The sequence below is a fragment of the Microcaecilia unicolor genome, chromosome 5 (assembly GCF_901765095.1).
Source record: "Microcaecilia unicolor chromosome 5, aMicUni1.1, whole genome shotgun sequence".
Lineage (NCBI taxonomy): Eukaryota > Metazoa > Chordata > Amphibia > Gymnophiona > Siphonopidae > Microcaecilia > Microcaecilia unicolor.
Window position 1 is genome coordinate 325,265,839 of NC_044035.1, and position 22,189 is coordinate 325,288,027.

General features: G+C 44.6%; 1 protein-coding gene across 1 annotated transcript in view; it reads right to left on the minus strand.

Moving 5' to 3' along the window:
- Nucleotides 1-22,189, minus strand: part of LOC115470860 (fatty acyl-CoA hydrolase precursor, medium chain-like) — a 105,606-nt gene that overhangs the window by 77,417 nt on the left and 6,000 nt on the right. The window contains exon 2 of the mRNA XM_030204448.1: nt 3,745-3,949. Coding sequence (XP_030060308.1) covers nt 3,745-3,949 — 205 coding nt within the window. The remainder of the gene's footprint in view (nt 1-3,744; nt 3,950-22,189) is intronic.

Sequence of the window (22,189 nt, forward strand, 5' to 3'; positions counted from 1 at the left end):
CAGTTGCACACACAAGTAATACAATGGTATTAATCACACTGCTGCTGATTGGTGTTAACCACTGATTATTGTCCAAACAAAAAAATAGCACCACGGGCCTTTAAAAATGGAACACAGTTCTTTAATGAATGAGCCTTGACAAAAAGACCCGACACGGGCCGTGTTTCGGTGACTAGCACCTGCATCAGGGGTCACAGTGATGACGTGGATACAGAAAGTGAAAGTGCCTTGTTGCTTTGTAGCTTTTACTATACGAGACGTAGGGTAAGGAATAATATATTGTAGAGGAATATAGTCAAGTTATTCCCCAAGTTTTCCACATCATCACTGTGACCCCTGACGCAGGTGCTAGTCACCGAAACACGGCCTGTGTCTGGTCTTTTTGTCAAGGCTCATTCATTAAAGAACTGTGTTCCATTTTTAAAGGCCCGTGGTGCTGTTTTTTTTTGTTTGGACTTTAGTTTGTACTTCCTTCTGTCTCTTTTGTTAAACCACTGATTATTGGCCATAATTGGTGCCCAACTGGCTCAAATTAACAGTTTATGTTGGAATTGTAGAAATTGAGAATGTAAAATCCACACTGGCCAATATTCAGCCAGCGGCGGTCAGCGTTTTTATGTCCGTCACCGGTTATATTCCTGGATTTTCAATGCTGGGTTGTATCTGGACACTGGCATTGAATTTACGGTTGTATGTTGGCTGTTAAAGCTTGTGTGGTTAAGTGCAATATTCAGCCCTTAACCCCTAGATTCTATTTATGGCACCTAAAGTTGCACACGCAAATTTGGCAGTGCAGTCAAACTGCATATACAACTTAATTGGTTAACAAGCCAACGCCAATAATTGGCCACTAACAAGCACTTATCTGCACTAATTGGCACTAATTATTTATTTATTTATAACATTTGTATCCCACATTTTCCCACCTATTTGCAGGCTCAATGTGGCTTACATAGTTCCATAAGTGGTGATACCAGTTCCGGACAGCAGAAATACATAGTTGAGGTAGAGGGACAAATTGGGTTAGGTTACAGGAGGAAAGTTTGTCTTATGATAAGAGCTAAAGGTAATAGGTTAAATTTCATTCATGACAAAATTAGCTTGAACAATTAAGAAAATTAAACTAGAATTAGAATTTACGCTTGCAACTTTCTACGTGCATTCTCTAAAGTGGTGCGTGTAAATTCTAATGCACGGATCTCAAAAGGGGTGTGGCCATGGGAGGGGCATGGGCGGGCCATGGACTTTCCTAACAATTACACCCATTGTTACAGAATATGCCCGATCCGCCCCTAAGTTATGCGCAGGCATTTACACCAGGTTTTAGTTGGCATAAATGGTCAGACCTTCATTTTAGTCATGGGAATGGGCTCTATGCATAGTCTATAAACCACACCTAACTTTAGGCAAGATTTATAGAATAGCACTAAGTGGTTTTTTCAGCTGAGTTTTGGCACCATATATATAGAATTCATGCTCAATTTCACTAAAAGGAGCATGCTGGACATAAGGGGAAGAGAGAGCAAGGTAAGCAATGTGGTGGTGCTGGAGACCAGCGCTGGACGAAGGCTTCAGCTGGCAGGGGTTGCTAGCCAAACCAGGGGCCCAGAGCAAATTTGGGGGGGCCCAGGTCCTCATGGCCCCACGTACCTACACCACTGACCATGGGATACTCGCAGCACTAACTGGTTAAGCACCTCTGAATATTTGCGGTTAGCCATGGACAAGTCATTTAAATGGCCAGAAGTCTCTTCAGGCCATTTAAATTGCTTTGAATATTGGGCAGATAGCACGCCACCGTATGAGGGTGCCTAACACTGATATGCACAGGCTTTAGAATGCTGTCAGTTACGCATCTGACAGATGAGAGCATGGACACCAGCCATTGAGCCAGCTTAATTGCTCACATCTAAAGTTAGACACGTAACTGTGGACTTACGCTAGTATTCTATAATGACAATTACACACATAATTGCCAATATAGAATTTGCGCTTAGTGCGTATCATCCCAGCACCTAACTTTCAGTGACCTGTAGAGAGTTACCCACTATGAGGGTAGTGATGATAAATTTATTTATTTATTTTCCAAACTTCTATACCACTTAGAACTAAGCAGTTTACAAAGTACAAACAGAGCATAAAATACAAACTAGAGAGTTGCACGGGGACAGAAATGTCACCCGTCCACACCCACCCCACTGGAATCTTCTCCAGCCCTGCTCATCCCTGCAAGTAATCTCCTCCATCCCCACCCATCTCCAGGGCCACTGAGGGGGGGGGGCCAAGGGGGACAAAATTCCACAGGCCCGGGCCTCCAAGGGAGGCCTGGCGCCACAGTCCCCGATCTCACCCGCCCTCGGCTCCGTTGGCTGTCCGCCACCGGGAGGGGGCCCCCACATTGAAATCATCAGAGCGCCTCACCTGTCAGCTCCGTGACTGAAAGCGCAGCAGTGCAGCAGCAGATCGGATTCGCCTCCCTTCGGACCTTCCCTCCCTGTGTCCCGCTCTCGTTTGATCTAACTTCCAAGAGGGCGGGACACAGGGATGGAAGGCCCAAAGGGAGGCAAATCCGATCTGCCACTGCACTGCTGCGCTTTCAGTCATGGAGCGAGGTGACAGGTGAGGCGCTGTGATGATTTTAATGCAGGGGGCCCGGCCCAGTGGTGGACAGAGGGGGGCGGGTGAGGACTGTGGCACGGCGGCCTGGGGGGGCGGGGCCCCAGGCTCGGCCCAGTCTCTCGGCAGTCCTGCCCATCTCCTGTGCTAAAATAACCCGACTTGTGGTAAAATAACTCAAGCTTAACAGTAGCCCATGTTGATAACTTCCCCTCTCAGTGCTTATGGGGATTCCAATGCTATCGACCATATCCATTAATGCTTTTAGTGCTATTATAATTGCCATGGCACAAGGAAAGGATAGGTAGGCTGGCCTGGCACTACATTTCCACGGGATCCCCACAGGACCTGCGTCCATCCCCACAGGAGACCCGTGGACCTGGAGGGGATTCCCGCTGACTCCGTTCCCATGAAGCTTTCTAGTACAAAGTACAAGACAATAACAGCATCAAAATAACATCAAAATACCAGCTCTCTCAAATACCACAATAGAAAATGCAAATTCTCTTAGACATTTCACAGATAACACAAATGCTGCTCCTGCTACATCAGTACGTTCCCGATTTTAACAGCTGCTTAAAATACACTATACTGGCACATAGATGCAACTGCCCCAATACATTCCACTTCAGTATCACAGCTATCAAAAAGGCAGCAGTTCTTGTAACATTATATCGTATGTTAGCAATCCCATCCAAAGATAGGCACATTGCAGTCTCTGACCGGGTATGCTGCACACTGCCGGAATTATCCGTATAAGGTTAACATTCAGCGCTATCTGGATAACTATTTGAATAAATAGGACAGCAAACTGTCTGACCTAAGTTATCCAGAAAGTGGCGCAGAATATCGCCTCTATGCGATAATTTCCTGCTCCGTTCTCGCTCCACCTCGGCAACATCTGTATAGTTCCGGGACGCTCAGTAATGATTTACAGCAGCATTATCTGGATAATACCACTGAAAAATCACTGACTGGTCCCAGTCAGGAGCCCTTATCTGAGTAGCAGGTGATGCTGCCCAGGCTGCCCAGATAAGAGTTCTTGAATATCAAGCCCAGAATATTCAAGTTATTCAAGTTTAGTGAAAACTACAGCAGAAAAATACAAAGATAACATACAAATCCTACCATGGGGGGTAGGATGTAGCATCTCTAACTCCATTCCAGGGCTCAGCAGGCTGTGGGGGAGAAAATCTCAATTGTCCAATTGGTGGTTTTGCAAATGGAATCCCAAAATAAGCGTTGACATGTCTGTCTGTTCCTTTCACTTTCATTAGTTTTCCCTTCAGTTTTCCAGATTTTGTGGTGACGGTGGGCTGTGAAATCTTTTGCTCTGTAATGAGAACGTATAGGAATTACAAGGTTACATCATGGCAGATCAAAGTCTCTGCATCCTTGCCGCAAAAAAAAAAAAAATACTGAAACTAGCAAAAGATTTCAGAAATACAAGTCAATATTCTCAGTACATAGCACAGTCACCTGAAATTAACATGCAGCATACAGAAAACTACTATGGGCTGAGTTTTCCCATGCATTTAATCTACATAGACATCACATGAAGAAAGCCGGTGCAAGTCAGGTTCCCACCCCTGTGGGCCAGCACTTTACAAGACCATAACACTGTACCAGTGATTTCATAGTAAGAATCCTGAAAGGTAACTTTAAAACAATACAGGAACGTAAGACCTTTGAAGTCAGAATAATTGAATATATTGACACGCAACAGACAGGACTTAACAAGGATCTGGGTTTTCTAGCCCATTAGAAACCATAAAGTTGTATTTCTCTGTTTGTCACCCTCCTCTCACCTACCCACACCCATCCTGTTAGAATATCAATGAAATGCTTTAATGTCCCCATGCATACCTCCTGCCCACCCCCACCCTCCTACCCTGTCAGACTGTCAAAGAAATGCTTGGATGTTTCACTTATATATACACTATCTGCTACCACATTTGCTTATTTCCGATCTGAGGAAGAAGGGCAACCTTCGAAAGCTAATCAAGAAATGTATTAAGTTATGTCCAATAAAAAAGGTATCATCTTATTTTCTTTTCTATGTTTTATTTTGTTTGATTTCTATTGATAACCCATGCATTTAGTAGTTTGGATGGTTTAGGCAGTCTGTGGTGGAGAGAAACAGCTTTCTAACATACCAAGAACCAACCAGGAGTTTCAAGACTTTCCTGGAATTCTTTTATTGTTATCCACATTGAGTCACTCTGATAAAGTACACAGACTCCCAGTTTGTGAACTTTTTAACCTCTTATTTGTACTGAGTATTCACTAAAACTTTGCATAGAAATGAATTGTACAATGCAGCTTTGGTGCTGAATCATTGGGCATGTCCTTAGGCACCCACAGAAAAACAGAAACGCAGCTAAATAGAAAGACTTGATTAGAAGATATTTCAATGTTGTTAATCTTCTTCCTCTTAAACCAATTGTTAATATGGAAATAGGTTTTTCATTTTTCTTTGCACATACAGTACACATCTCTTGTAACTCAATCATCCTGACTCACAGATCTATTAATGCAGGGATTTTTTTGTTCTTGCTTTGAAAAACACAGTACAGTACTTAGATGTAGTTCTAATACTCATTTATATTTACATAAAGCTTTACCTAGGAGAAAGAAGTGTACATAAGGATCAGTTTTATGGTACAATTATCATTTCTCATCTTTTCAAGTGGATTTACAATCTAAGCTACTGCTGAGTCAATGCAGTGTGACATGATTTGTCCAAAGGTCAAAAGGTAGAAGGAAGATTTGAATCCTATTCCTGGCATCCCAGGTTCTGAGTCGAACAAGTTTTCAATCATAGCCCTGAAGATTTGGGGTGACAACATTTATTTTTAAAACAATTGATAGAATGAAGCATATTTCTCAAATGCATATTTCCTAACTTTATGCTCACTTTTACTGTAGCAAATCTACCCTCAGACTCATAATACAGCATATGGTGCACTTAATTAAAATAATAGAGATTTGCATTGAATAGATAGTTGCCAAATACTTTATACCAAAAATACTGCTGGGCACAGCAAATACCTACAGTGGGGGAAATAAGTATTTGATCCCTTGCTGATTTTGTAAGTGTGCCCACTGACAAAGACATGAGCAGCCCATAATTGAAGGGTAGGTTATTGGTAACAGTGAGAGATAGCACATCACAAATTAAATCCGGAAAATCACATTGTGGAAAGTATATGAATTTATTTGCATTCTGCAGAGGGAAATAAGTATTTGATCCCCCACCAACCAGTAAGAGATCTGGCCCCTACAGACCAGGTAGATGCTCCAAATCAACTCGTTACCTGCATGACAGACAGCTGTCGGCAATGGTCACCTGTATGAAAGACACCTGTCCACAGACTCAGTGAATCAGTCAGACTCTAACCTCTACAAAATGGCCAAGAGCAAGGAGCTGTCTAAGGATGTCAGGGACAAGATCATACACCTGCACAAGGCTGGAATGGGCTACAAAACCATCAGTAAGACGCTGGGCGAGAAGGAGACAACTGTTGGTGCCATAGTAAGAAAATGGAAGAAGTACAAAATGACTGTCAATCGACAAAGATCTGGGGCTCCACGCAAAATCTCACCTCGTGGGGTATCCTTGATCATGAGGAAGGTTAGAAATCAGCCTACAACTACAAGGGGGGAACTTGTCAATGATCTCAAGGCAGCTGGGACCACTGTCACCACGAAAACCATTGGTAACACATTATGACATAACGGATTGCAATCCTGCAGTGCCCGCAAGGTCCCCCTGCTCCGGAAGGCACATGTGACGGCCCGTCTGAAGTTTGCCAGTGAACACCTGGATGATGCCGAGAGTGATTGGGAGAAGGTGCTGTGGTCAGATGAGACAAAAATTGAGCTCTTTGGCATGAACTCAACTCGCCGTGTTTGGAGGAAGAGAAATGCTGCCTATGACCCAAAGAACACCGTCCCCACTGTCAAGCATGGAGGTGGAAATGTTATGTTTTGGGGGTGTTTCTCTGCTAAGGGCACAGGACTACTTCACCGCATCAATGGGAGAATGGATGGGGCCATGTACCGTACAATTCTGAGTGACAACCTCCTTCCCTCCGCCAGGGCCTTAAAAATGGGTCGTGGCTGGGTCTTCCAGCACGACAATGACCCAAAACATACAGCCAAGGCAACAAAGGAGTGGCTCAGGAAGAAGCACATTAGGGTCATGGAGTGGCCTAGCCAGTCACCAGACCTTAATCCCATTGAAAACTTATGGAGGGAGCTGAAGCTGCGAGTTGCCAAGCGACAGCCCAGAACTCTTAATGATTTAGAGATGATCTGCAAAGAGGAGTGGACCAAAATTCCTCCTGACATGTGTGCAAACCTCATCATCAACTACAGAAGACGTCTGACCGCTGTGCTTGCCAACAAGGGTTTTGCCACCAAGTATTAGGTCTTGTTTGCCAGAGGGATCAAATACTTATTTCCCTCTGCAGAATGCAAATAAATTCATATACTTTCCACAATGTGATTTTCCGGATTTAATTTGTGATGTGCTATCTCTCACTGTTACCAATAACCTACCCTTCAATTATGGGCTGCTCATGTCTTTGTCAGTGGGCACACTTACAAAATCAGCAAGGGATCAAATACTTATTTCCCCCACTGTATATTACATTCTGCCTAGTTTCAACACAATAAGCCTTGCTCAAACAGTGATTCATTATTATTTCTCACGAACTATTACTACTACTTAACATTTCTAGGGCGCTACTAGGGTTACGCAGCGCTGTACAAATTAACAAACAAGGATGGTCCCTGCTCAAAGGAGCTTACAATCTAAAGGACGAAATGTCAAGTTAGGGCAGTCAAGATTTCCTGAGTAGAGGTGTAGTGGTTAGGTGCCGAAGGCGACATTGAAGAGGTGGGCTTTGAGCAAGGATTTGAAGATGGGCAGGGAGGGGGCCTGGCGTATGGGCTCAGGGAGTTTATTCCAAGCATGGGGTGAGGCGAGGCAGAAAGGGCGGAGCCTGGAGTTGGCGGTGGTGCAGAAGGGTACTGAAAGGAGGGATTTGTCTTGAGAGTGGAGGTTACAGGTAGGAACGTAAGGGGAGATGAGGGTAGAGAGGTAATGAGGGGCTGCAGATCGAGTGCATTTGTAGGTTAGTAGGAGAAGCTTGAACTGTATGCGGTACCTGATCAGAAGCCAGTGAAGTGACTTGAGGAAAGGGGTGATATGAGTATATCGGTTGAGGCGGAAGATAAGACGTGCAGCACAGTTCTGAACGGACTGAAGGGGGGATAGATGGCTAAGTGGGAGGCCAGTGAGGAGTAGGTTGCAGTAGCAAGGCGAGAGGTAACGAGAGAGGGATGAGAGTTCGGGTGGTGTGCTCAGAGAGGAAAGGGCGAATTTTGCTAATGTTATAGAGGAAGAAGTGACAGGTCTTGGATATCTGCTGGATATGCACAGAGAAGGAGAGGGAGTCGTCGAAGATGACACCGAGGTTGCGGGCAGATGAGACGGGGACGATGAGGGTGTTATCAACTGAGATAGAGAGTGGAGGGAGAGAAGTGGGTTTGGGTGGGAAGACAATAAGTTCGGTCTTGGCCATGCTCAGTTTCAGGTGGCGGTTGGACATCCAGGCAGCAATGTCGGATAAGCAGGCCGATACTTTGGCCTGGGTTTCCGCAGTGATGTCTGGTGTGGAGAGATAAAGCTGGGTGTCATCAGCATAAAGATGATAGGGGAAACCATGAGATGAGATCAGGGAGCCCAGGGAAGAGGTGTAGATTGAAAAAAGAAGGGGTCCAAGGACAGATCCCTGAGGAACTCCAACAGAGAGCGGGATAGGGGTGGAGGATGAACCATGAGAGTGTACTCTGAAGGTACGATGGGAGAGATAAGAGGAGAACCAGGAGAGGACAGAGCCCTGGAACCCAAAAGAGGACAGTATGTCAAGAAGTAAGTTGTGATTGACAGTGTCAAAAGCGGCGGATAGGTCGAGGAGGATGAGGATTGAGTAGTGACCTTTGGATTTGGCAAGGAACAGGTCATTGCAGACTTTAGATAGTGCCGTTTCTGTCGAGTGTAGGGGCGAAAGCCTAATTGAAGCGGATCTAGGATGGCATGAGAGGAGAGAAAATCAAGGCAACGGCTGTGAACGGCGCGTTCAAGTATCTTGGAGAGGAAGGGTAGGAGGGAAATGGGGCGGTAGTTGGAGGGACAGGTAGGGTCAAGTGATGGTTTTTTGAGGAGTGGTGTGACTACAGCATGCTTGAAGGTGTCTGGGACAGTTGCAGTGGAGAGAGAGAGAGGTTGAGGATATGACAGATGGGGGGGGGGGTGATAGTAGGAGAGATGGTGTTAAGTAAGTTGGTGGGGATGGGGTCTGAGGAACAGGTGGTGCATTTCGAGGAGGAGAGAAGATGGGCGGTTTCCTCTTTGGTGATATCAGGAAAAGAGGAGAAGGAGGTCTGGGTTGGTTGGATGAGGGAGTGGGTTATAGGATGAAGAGGAGGAGAAGGTTTGGTGGTGAATTCGAGGTTGATCTTCTGGACCTTGTTGTGGAAGTAGTCAGCCAGAGATTGAGGGGGGAAGAGACGACGAGGGTTAGAGCTGAGGGAATTGGTCATTTGGGTGTAATAGTCCTGTTTGGCGAGGAATAGGGAGGACTGGAAGGAGGATAGCATGAATTTGTAGTGAATGAATCAGTATGGGTGCGAGATTTCCTCCAGAGGCGTTCAGCCGATCGGGCACAGGAGCGAAGGTAACGGGTGCAAGGGGTCAGCCAGGGCTGGGTATTGGTATGCCTTGTGAGACGGGAGACGGACGGTACAAGGGTGTCTAGAGCAGAGGAGAAAGTGGCATTGTAAGTGGAGACAGCCTTGTCGACAGACTCGGAGGACATGATGGAAGGGAGGAGATCAGAGATACTAGAGGATAAGGTGGGGGGGTCAACAGCCTGGAGATTCCTGGAAGTAGTGGTTAGTGTTGGGCGAGACTGAGGGGGAGGGTGATGAAGTGTGAATGTGATCAGGTGATGGTCAGAGAGAGGAAGAGCTGATGCGTGGAAATTGGAGGGTGAGCAGGTAAAAGAGAGGACGAGATCAAGACAGTGGCCAGATTGGTGAGTAGGAGTGGTGGAGCTCAGTTGGAGGTTGAAGGAGGAGGTTAGAGTGAGGAACTGAGAAGCATATGAGTCGGATGGGTTATCAGTGTGTTTGTTGAAGTCACCAAGAATGAGGGATGGGGATGAGGGCTCAAGAAAAATGGAGAGCCAAGCATCGAAGTCGGTAAGGAAGGAAGGGAGGGTAAATGACTGCAACTCTGAGTGGCAGCGGGTAGAATAGACGGATGGAGTGGACTTCAAAGGTTGAGAAGCAGTGAGACTGTGGTAGGAGGAGAGGTTGAAAACTGCAGGAGGGCGAAAGTAGTAGCCCGACGCCGCCACCGCGGCCAACTGGGTGGGGCGAATGGGAGAAAAGATAACTTCCATGGCATAGGGCCGCGACTGAGGCAGAGTCGTCAGGGGTGAGTCAGGTTTCGGTTAGGGCGAGCAGTTGAAGGGAATGGGAGATGAAGAGATTGTGGGTGAAGAAAAGTTTATTGCAGACCGAGCGGGCATTCCACAGGGTACACAAGAAGGGGAGGGAGGAGGGGAATAGAGATGAGATTGGAGATATCGCGGAAACGTTTGCATAGATGAGACGAGGACGAGGACAGGTGTGGGGGACCTGGGTAGGGATTGATGTCTCCCGCGGATAGCAAGAGAGTGTAGAGAAGGGTGGGGGAGGTAGGGCGACGAAGGCGATGAAGACGGGATGCGCTTAGGAGGCATGGGGAAGGGTTCATGGCAGGAAGGAGGTGTTGAAGGTTGAGAGCTAGGAAGGAGGAGGAGGAGGACAATAGGGATGGTGAGGTGGTGGGGGACAGGGGTGGGTAGGGTACTGCAGTAGTGAGCAGGACAGGAGAGGACATGGATGGGCAGTGAGTTCGTGTGGTATACAGCGGTGGGAGGGGGAAAAGATTAGGGAGGGACAGGGCAAGGAATAGAATGTGAATGGGGGCCATAAGTAGTAACTGAGGTGTTCACGGGGCAGGTAGATGGGCTGGGAGACAGGCAGGTGAGGGTGAGCAGTCGAGCAGGAGAGTGATGAGCTGGCAGGAAGATGAACTGGGAGGCAGGCAGGTTTTAGGGTGAGCAGTCAGGAGGGTGAAGGGCTGGTAAAGTGGCAGGTTGTTGATGGGCAGACAGGCAGGCAAGTTGAAGGGCTGACAAGCGGCAGGCTGATCGATTGGCTAGCAGGCAGGTGAGCAGGAACAGGTGATTGGCTAGTAGGCAGGTTGATTGGTTAGCAGGAACAGGTGATTGGGCAGCAGGCAGGCAGGAACAGGCTAAGAGCAGCTGTGAACTGTCGTTCTCCAAGTAACCACACACACACTCACCCTCATGGAGCACTGGTGGGGGTTAGGGATGGAAGATCACTGGGGTAAGAATGAGGAGGGTGAACAGAATGGAGCCCTTTTTCTTTCTTCTACCCTCCTCTTCTCTGCTCTCATGATTCTTGTCCTTCATCCCCAGCCCACCACTATGATTCTGTCAGTGATCCTAAAGCCTCCAAGTTTCATTCGAATTGGAATACTGACACCCTGTTTGCAGGGTCCCACAGAGTTCACTATTGTCGCCATTATTATTTAACGTATAGTGTAGCTCATTAGGTTATATTAAAAGTCAAGCAGGATTTAAAATATACATATATGCAGATATTACAGTTTTGATAACCTATTCATAATCAGGAAGATGACATTCCAAGTAAGACTGTAGACTGTATTCGTCTGTTGGAGGAGTGGAATTTTGTCCATCTTTTAAAGTCGAATAAGGGTAAAACTAAATTCTTGCTGATTGGTCAATCTTCTGAGATATGGAATGACAACATCATTTGAATCCAGTTTAAAATTATTGGGTATAATTTTGACTAATTCATTGAGCCTTGATTTGCAAGTTCAAGCACTTGCTAAGAAATCTTTTTATATGCTGAAAAATCTGCGAAGAGTTAGGAATTTGTTTGATCAAGAAGCATCCAAACTTGTAGTCCAGAGTTTTATATTAGGACAATTGGATTAGTAGAACAATATTTATTTGGGCTGTTGTAAGCTCTTATTGAAGAAAATCCAAACAATGCAGAACATGGTGGCTCGTCTTATTTACTCTGCTCATAGGTTGGAATAGGCTTCTTCTCTGTCGTTTAAATTACATTGCCTCCCAATCGAGACCAGACTCCATTTTAAACTGTGTACATTTGTGTTTAAGATACTTTATGGGGATGCTCCACCATTTACGACAGATTTAATCAGTTTATTGCCTAGATCTAAGGATGTTTTTTCCTAGAATCCCTTTGCTATTACAGTTTCCCTCCCCACGAGGTATTCGTTCTACATTGATTTTTTTTTTTCAGCCATCTTCCAATAATTGGCACCTCAGATTTAGAATTCTCTTCTGCCTGAGGTTAGAACCATTCTAACTTACATGACCTTTAGAAAACAGTTAAAAACATTTCTGTTTAAAAAATATTTTGATTAAAGTAGGGTTGATTACATATTGATAATTAGCATTTCTTACTTTTGGGCTTCTAAATCTGTTGCGCTTGTGTGTACGCAGTGGTGTGCTGGAAAAATTTTAACAACAGGCTTTCTCTCCGGACATAGCCAGCCGTACAATTTGGGGGGCAATGTATTCCTCACTCTCCCCTCCCCCATGTAGGCATACCTTTCCTGGCAGGGATGCCGACTATCTTTCTCTATTCATCTAGGCACAGGAAAAAAAAAAAAGATTTTAAATGCTCCCAGGTTTCAACCTAATTCATGTTTAATGTAGGATATAAATAACATAAATAATTTAAAACAAGTAAATTGTGGGATGGTAACTTAGGAATAATGTCAAGAAATTCTTTTTCATGGAGCTTAGCCAAGATTGGATGGCAGAGCCGGTAGTGGGAGGCGGGGATAGTGCTAGGCAGACTTATACAGTCTGTGCCAGAGCCGGTGATGGGAGGCGGGGCAGACTGATACGGTCTGTGCCAGAGCCGGTGATGGGAGGCGGGGCAGACTGATACGGTCTGTGCCAGAGCCGGTGATGGGAGGCGGGGCAGACTGATACGGTCTGTGCCCTGAAAAAGACAGGTACAAATTAAGGTAAGGTATACACAAAAAGTGGCACATATGAGTTTATCTCGTTGGGTAGACTGGATGGACCGTGCAGGTCTTTTTCTGCCGTCATCTACTATGTTACTATGAGAGGGTGGTTGATGCCTGAAATACTCTCCTGAGGGAGATGGTGGAGAAAAAAAAACGGTGACGGAATTCAAAAAGGCATGCGATGAACACAGAGGATCTCTAATTAGAAAATGAACGGTATAAAAAACCCCCACAAAACTTAAATAGTTGCATGTGTGTTTGCATGTCGAGTGACGCTTTAGATGGTGACTCTGGCAGTGAAGAACTAAGGCAGGTTCTGGGCAAGTTTGTACGGTCTGGGTCCCGTATATGGCAATCCGGTTTAGGATGGGCTGGAGAGGGTTTCAACAAACTCCAGTAATTTGGAATGTGAGAACAGTACCAGGCGGACTTTTGCAGTCTCTGTCCCACAATTGACAAGATGAATTTGGATAGGCTGGAGTGGACTTCAACAGCAACTTCAGTAGCTGCAAACTAAGGACAAGGCTGGGCGGACTTCAATGGTCTATGTCCCAGAAATGCCAAAGAGAGACAATGATCAAGTATTTTATTTCACATTCATTGTTGGCTTAATCATGACTTGATAATGAGTGTGCCTGTTGGGCAGACTGGATCCACTGTTCAGGTCTTTATTTGCCGTCATTTACTATGTTACTATTATATGGGTTGAAGCCAGTAGGCGTAGCTTGCTGGTGATAGGCGGAGTCACAAATACACCCAAAACAATAGCAAATGCTATTGAAAGCAATAGTAAAAGATTATTAGAAATAATGGACTGCCTATGTGTGGTCCATCTGTAAAAAATCAAAAGCTGTTCCAGTTGGATATGCAGTGCCATAAAAGGTGAAGGGCAAAATATTTTGTTTTGTTTTATTTGACAGCTTTTTAGTTTATTTGAAAGCATCCCATTTGTAGATATAAATATAAACTGAATATCACTAAAACAACTTCAAAAAGTATTGTATCTGGAGGAAACAGCACTAATAAAGGCTGTATTTTGTGCTCATTTTTCTACACTGTTCTATACGATACAGTAATACATGGTCAAATTTCATTGAGGATAGCCTTAGTGATGGGTTCATTTTAACTTTTTCTAACCTGCCTTGTAATAAAGGTTGGAAGAAAAATTAAACTCTCCTTTCACTGGGGCACATGGAATCACATCTTCACCTCATCTGTTTTGTACAAATGGATTATTCTGTTTTGAGCATGTTTCAGGGACAAGTGGTTTTCCTAAGTCAAAATAATAAAAATACACTTTTTCTTTCATGCAGATCTCTCATTTGTTTAAACACAATAAATGAGCTATAAGTCCTACTACTACTATTTAACATTTCTAAAGCGCTACTAGGGTTACGCAGCGCTGTACAATTTAACATAGAGGGACAGTCCCTGCTCAAAGAGCTTACAATCTAAAAGACAAGTGAACAGTCAGTCCGATAGAGGCAGTCAAATTGGGGCAGTCTGGATTTCCTGAACGGTAAGAGTTAGGTGCCGAACGCAGCATTGAAGAGGTGGGCTTTAAGCAGAGACTTGAAGATGGGCAGGGAGGGGCCTTGGCGTAAGGGCTCAGGAAGGTTGTTCCAAGCATAAGGTGATGCGAGGCAGAATGAGTGGAGCCTGGAGTTGGCAGTGGTGGAGAAGGGTACTGAGAGGAGGGATTTGTCCTGTGAACGGAGGTTACGGGCGGGAACGTAAGGGGCGATGAGGGTAGAGAGGCAGTGAGGGGCAGCAGACTGAGTGCATTTGTAGGTAAGAAGGAGAAGCTTGAATTGAATGCGGTATCTGATTGGAAGCCAGTGAAGTGACCTGAGGAGTCCATACTGTCCCTAATGCAGTCCATTGGTTTTCTTATATTTTGTCCTTGTGATGACATACTGTGCCAAAACTGGAAATACAGTGAGACAGAATAATAGAATACAGTAACATCCAAAACTTATTAATTAGCATTATAATTGCATTCACATTTGAGTAATAACTGAGAAAATGCTGTTGAAAATTGACTTGAAGAAATATATATCGCAGAACTGGAAAATGTTGGCACATTTAGACTGACTCTGGACTTCTACATGAAGGTAGCTCTACCCTCATTATTTAATATATTTCTTTTAAATATTAGTGTAATAATCAATATCAAGTGCATTTTTATAATATAACACTGCATTCTACAAAACAAAAAGGAGCAAGTTCTCACAAACCATCTTTTTCTTTTGATCTAGACTCCCAGGTTTCAACCTAATTAATGTTTAATGTGGGATATACTGCTATAAATAATAAATAAGTAAATAAATAAATAAATAAATAAATAGATAGAACTTCAACTTTTTGACGTCATGCCGTCTCCTGTTCTCAATCAAACCTCCTTACTGGGCCCAGAGCATCCCTCTGATGCAACATCCTGTTTCTGCAGAGGCGGGACCAAGGAGGTTGGATAAAACAGGAGATGACGTGGCGTCAACACATTGAAACCAATTAGGTAAGTCTCAGTTTCTCCCTTCCCAGTGCCACTGTCATCACCATACATTCAAAGCAAAACAAGCAAACCTATGAGTTGCTGCAAACTCCGCCTACTGTCTTCAGCTTTTACAGTGGACTAGGTAGGCTCACTTCATCTCCTGTTTTATCCAACCTCTTTGAGCTGAAGCCTTTAGTCAGAGCTTGCAGGCAGTAGGCAGATCAGCTTGTCGCCATTTTTGTTCACTGAAACAATTGCAAACACTATTGAAAACAATAGCAAAAGGTTATTAGAAATATCGGACTGCCTGAGTGGTCCACCTGTAAAAAGTGTAAAGCTGTTCCAGATGGAAAGGAGGAGGAGGAGGAGGAGGTTTGTTTGCTTTGTTTTGAGTATACAGGGATGGCTTCGTGTTGATGTCACTTAGGGGCCCTTTTACTAAGCCGCGTAGGCGCCTAAGAGTGCCCAACATGTGTCAATTTTGAATTACCACCTGGCTACCGCATGGCCCTTACGGTAATTTCATTTTTGACGTGCGTCCTCTAGGCACACTGGAAAATATTTTTATTTTCTGGCGTGCAGGTGGTAATCATCATTCAACACGCGTAGACCATTACCACCTGGTTACTGCGCGAGACCTTACTGCTAGGTAAGGTCTCAGACCCCAAATGGACATGCGGCAATTTTCATTTTGCCACACGTCCATTTTCAGCAAAAATAAAAAATGGCATTTTTTTATAGGTGCGCTGAAAAATGATTCTGCGTGTGCCCAAAACATGCGTCTACACTACCGCCGGCCATTTTTCAGCGTGCCTTTGTAAAAGGGACCCTTAATCTCCTGTTTTATTAAACCTCCTTGGGTGGGACCACCAACCACCTTGGTGTGAATTGCTGATCCTGGGTGACATCTGGAAGTGCAGACAAGTTTTAAAAAGGTACACCTCAGGGGGATTGAGAGGCGGGGGGGGGGGGGGGGGGGGGGGAGATGCCAGATCATCAGCATGAGATAGGGGAGGAGAGAGAGAGAGAGAGAAGCTTGTGGATATGCCATAATTTTATATTTTTAAACTATCCTGTCACACTCTGGAGGCTTCTGCATGTATCTATGGAAGAAAACTTTCATTATTACTAATCACAGCGTTGGCAACTAGGTTCCATATTTGAAACCTGCTCCAATATTGATTGGCTAAATATAGCTACCATTTTCATCAATTTTATGTTTTAAATGTTAACTTTTCAAGGGAGATTCCACTTGTTTGGAGGAGAAAACTATATATTGGGGTTATTAATAACTATAGGCACTGTTACTCTTGTATATTGGTAATGCAGTTTCTCTTGCCTTTTTGGCTTATTCCTTCTTTGTGCCTGTCTACCACTTGAACTCTGGCCACTTTTCATTCATGGGTTGCTTCTTCCTTCGTGCTGTGTGGTCAAATGACAAACTGTTTGAACCACGGACTCCATAAGACAAAGCTGGGTGATTCATAAAGTTTATTAATGAATTACTTGATGAAAAAGGAAGAAGCAAGGGACCGGTGCTGCTTAAGCAGAAGAGTTCGATAAGCACTTGGCAGTACAAAGAAGGGAGGTGAGGGGGATAAGCATAAAAGGAAGTGAAAACTATATTATAAGCAGTGCGTTTATTCTACCAAAAAAGGTGCCGGTACTCAAATGCTAGGCTACTCTTCAGGAGTGGAGTGATCACTGAGGGACCCACCCCACAATAGCCAGGCCCCCTGCAATCAGTCACAGAATCTATGACAAGGCAGAATTGGTGTGTAGAGCCTGAGCTCTTTCATTAAAACTTTGGGTCCATGGGTCAATTTTAACAGACAATAGAAAAAGGTGCCGGTACTCAGTACCCCCAAGTACCCCCTCAAATAAAGCCCTGATTATAAGCATAAAACTACAGGAGGAACCAGTGGCGTAGCCACAGGTGGGCCTGGGTGGGCCAGGGCCCACCCACATAGGGTTCAGGCCCACCCAACAGTAGCACATGTTTAGTGGTAGCTGGTAGGGATCCCGAGCTCTGCCAGCTGAAGACTTCTCCCTGATGGTAACGAAAATGCTACTCTCCAAGATACCAGCACCTGCGCACGCTCAGTTTTCAGCGCATGCCTGCTGCAGACTACCAAGGTGGAGAGAAGCATTTTCCCACCAGCTATTTTTTTTTGGCGTGGGGGGGGGGGGGGGGGGGGGAGAACATTTGGTGCCCACCCACTTCTTGCCTAGGCCCACCCAAAATCTGTTGTCTGGCTACGCCCTTAGGAGGAACACGGAGTCAGGCTCAGGAGAACATAGACTGAAGGGTGCAGGGGGACTCTTGGACTTGGTCAGTGGGTGTGTGATTGGAGAGGAGAGTGAGGACTTCCAAACTGAGGTGAGAAGGGTTGGGGATGGGAGGAACGGGTGGCGTCCAGATTTTGGAAGGAGAAAGAAGGACAGAATGCAAATTCCCAGATTGGGAATGAAGATGAAGAAGGATATTGGGGGGGGGGGGGGGGGGGGGCAAGCAAATGGGGACTTCTAGACTAGTGGAGAAGGGGCAGAAAGTTGGGAAAACTGGTCAGGTAGTTACTCCAAAAGAAAAGAAACACAACTTATGCTCCCAGGCTTTACAACTAAAAGAATGAAAAATACTTTACAATATCTGATGATACTCAGCGCACATTGTAGCAGTTAAATTATGTAGCCTGGGACTCAAATATAAAATATGCTGACCCTGCACACTGGACTGGCATAGTGTCAACAGTAAACATATATTCTGCATTCACAAAAGTCTCTCTCTCTAAACAATGGGTGCAGAGTAGAGCAAGGACATTTCCACCTAGAAAACACTCTTTGTGGGCATGCTGTGTAAACAGAGGTAGTTAGTGTGCATTCACTGCTAGAAGAGTTAGCTACACCCTCAGAGGTATATCTAATTACACACTGCAATATCTGCCATGAAGTAAAGGACAGTTCCAAACTTAGGGGCCCCTTTTACTAAAATGCATTAAAATCTAGGGTTAAGGCGTTTTTTAAATCTGGGATTTTCCCACACACACTAAGCCCAGATTTAACATGGCATTTTTTGAAGGGTGTTATAATGCCTTTGCATCGCTACATGGGGCGACCGCACCTCGAATATTGTGTTCAATTCTGGCCACTGCATCTCAAAAAAGATATAGTGGAATTAGAAAAGGTGCAGAGAAGGGCGATGAAAATGATAAAGGGGATAAGATGACTTCCCTATGAGGAAAGGCTAAAGCAGCTAGGGCTCTTCAGCTTGGAGAAAAGGCGGCTGAGGGGAGATATGATAGAGGTCTATAAAATAATGAGTGAAGTTGAACGGGTAGATGTGAAGCGTCTGTTCACGCTTTCCAAAAATACTAGGACTAGGGGGCATGCGATGAAGCTACAATGTAGTAAATTTAAAACAAATCAGAGAAAACTTTTCTTCACTGAACGTGTAATTAAACTCTGGAATTCGTTGCCAGAGAATGTGGTAAAGGCAGTTAGCTTAGCGGAGTTTAAAAAAGGTATGGCTGGCTTCCTAAAGGAAAAGTCCCTAGACCATTAGTAAATGGGCTTGGGGAAAATCCACTCTCTCTGTGATAAGCAGTATAAAATGTTTTGTACATTTTTGGGATCTTGCCGGGTATTTGTGACCTGGATTGGCCACTGTTTGGAAAACAGGATACTGGGCTACATAGACCATTGGTCTGACCCAGTATGACTACTCTTATGTTCATAATGTAGAGGACTATTACTTGCCCTGGGATTGGTTGCATGGAATGTTGTTACTCTTTGAGATTCTGCATGGAATCTTGTTATTCTTTAGAATTCCAGAATTTTTCTATTCTTTGGGGTTCTATGTGGAATGTTGCTATTATTTGGGATTCTGCCAGGTACTTGTGACCTGGCTTGGCCACTGTTTAGAAAAACAGGATGCTAGGCTAGATGACCATTGGTTTGACCCAGTATGGCTGCTCTTATGTTCTAAGAGCTTAGGGCTGGATTTGGTAAATGGTGCCCAACAGGCACCGGAAAGTTCCATGCTTTGATAGTATTCTAGAAAGGACACTCTGCTCAGGTCACCCACAATACTAGCTTAGTGTAGATTTCACGCCTAACTTTGGGCATCAGCATTTATACCTGCCAATACCTGGTGTAAATGCTGGTGCCCAATTTCTGGCAGTTGGGCTTACAATTGATAGTATTCTAACATTGCTCCTATCTTTTGAGAATGTCCCTTAATCTGCCCATGCCCCTCCTATGGCCACATCTCTTTGGAGTTACCCTCTGTGGGGCCCTTTTACAGAAGTGCAGCAAGCCTACCGTGGGCTTGCCACACAGCAATTTGGCTCTCCCATTAGACTCCCGGGGAAGCCTAGTCATAGTTCTGGCCCCTACCAAGTGTCATTTCCAGTGTGACAAAATATATATATTTTTTGAGTGGTGAGGGTATGCCTAGCAGTTACTGTAGAACAATTTTCTCCTTACAAAATATGGGCAGATTAAGGGACATTCCCAGAAGATAGGCACCTAAATAGATGGACATTCACAGAAGATGGGGGCCTAAATAGGAGGCAGTAAGGGCTCCCCCCCCCCCTCAGATAATGGCTACATGCCAATGCCTTTTTTTTAGGGCACGGACATTTCCTTCCCCTTGGACTGAAAATGCCTTTTACCAGTGTGCAGTAAAAGGCAGCTTCTCCAATGCCACAACAAGGCCCTTTTTTACTGCTTCTTGGTAAGAGGAGCATGGATTTTAAAGAATAGCACCTAGGGCAGCTGTGCATGTAATGCCAAACTAATTTGCATGGGCATCTGCCCTGGGTGCCCAAATTTGTGTGCTCAACGTTCGGCGACCTATATAGAATCCAAGGATTAATACCTTTTAGTAAAAGAGCAAAAAAAAAAAAGAAAAGAAAGCACAAATGAAGCTTCAGGTTTTTTTCTGACTGCGTTTTCCTGTGTGGACAGGACTCTAACAGCTATCTTTATCACACACATGCACATACCAACATTTTGAGAAGGACTGGTATTGGGCACCCTGTCAAAAGAAACCAGACAAATAAAGTTCCAGACAAAAAAAAGTCCCTGACAAAAGGGCCTGATGAAATAGATTTACTGAGAAAGTCCACGGCTTGTCACTTGAAAGTCCTGGCACCTGCCTACGGCTTGACTTCACTATCCACACTTGGTATCTAGTGAGAATCATAAAACTGCTTGACAAGATAGCTTGATTAAGGAGGTTTCCCTGCCCTGTTTTGTGTAGAGTCTATTTTGTCTTGGGTTTTTTATGGGAGGGTTGTTTTTTTTTTTTGTCATGGTCTGTTTTGGTTTTAGTCTGTTTTGTTGGGGGGGGTTTTGTCATGGTCTATTATGTCGGGGTACCATTGTATTGTTGTGTTCCATTAGTGGCAGCCCTGCATTGTTTAACAAAGAATCCTGCACATTCTTGTGACCCCTGATGCAGGCGAACAATCGCTGGAACACAGCCCCTGTTGGATCTTCTTAATAATGAACTTTTCATTGTCCTGCTCCTGAAGGTCAATTTGTGAATTTTTTTTTTTGTGCTTAGGTTTGGTCAGTGCACTCTAGACCCTCTCTTTTATTCCTTTTAGTAAGAGGGCCTCATATTGTGCCTTAATTGCAGAACTTCTGTGGTAAGAACGTTCCCGGCATTTTTTTTTGGAGGGCTGCAAAGCCTCATTGCACTGAGGACATCAACTGAGGACATCATCCAAGCAGTAGTGGAATACTGTCAGGTGCTACCGCATACCCTTTGACACAGCTAACGACAGTGAAATGCAGTGGGCATTGGGGAACTTTGGGGAAGCTCATTGTTTCAGTAGATAAGTGCTCCTCAGTTTGTGATCTTTGGAATGAGCACATGTGAGCAGTCAAGCTGAATATTTGAAGTTTGATAAAATGCCAGTACTTAGATCTTTATTGGGGACACGATGATAAATGCGAAGAGATTATGAGTTTAGCTGGTTGACCAATTAGAACTCACATCTGCTTGGTATATGTACCCCCAATATGACAATATTCTTTCCATATGTAAAAGGAAAGGAGGTGCTTTGTTTCATTGTGATTACTACTACTACTATTTAGCATTTCTATAGCGCTACAAGGCGTACGCAGCGCTGCACAAACATAGAAGAAAGACAGCCCCTGCTCAAAGAGCTTACAATCTAATAGACAAAAAATAAAGTAAGCAAATCAAATCAATTAATGTGTACAGGAAGGAGGAGAGGAGGGTAGGTGGAGGCGAGTGGTTACGAGTCAAAAGCAATGTTAAAGAGGTGGGCTTTCAGTCTAGATTTAAAGGTGGCCAAGGATGGGGCAAGACGTAGGGGCTCAGGAAGTGATTAGAATTTATTACATGATTACTGCTATACATATACTACTGAGAACTCTAGCACTGTGTCTTTATAAAATGTGTGGGCCCAATATTCAGCTGGCGGGTGATCAGCACTTTGCCGATTACCACCGGCGTTATCCCCCCCCAAAAAATGCAACGTTAGGCCATGTCCAGGCTCCACCTTGAAATTCCAGGTATATGGGAACAGCGAAAACATAGCTGGTTGCGTTTATCTTTTACTCTTTATTAATTTAACATACCACCTACCTTGTGCCCAAATCGAGGCAGTTTACGTTGCCAAAAGTTAGAGGATAGAGAAAAGAACTCCATATTGTAAGATAAGAAAGAAGCAGACACACAAGAGACTCTCCCTGTCTCCTCGGCTCAAAACCTTGGGGTCATCTTTGACTCTTCTCTCTCCTTCTCTGCTCACATCCAGCAGACCGCCAAGACCTGTCGTTTCTTTCTTTACAACATCCGTAAAATCCACCCCTTTCTTTCCGAGCACTCTACCAAAACCCTCATCCACACCCTTGTCACCTCTCGTTTA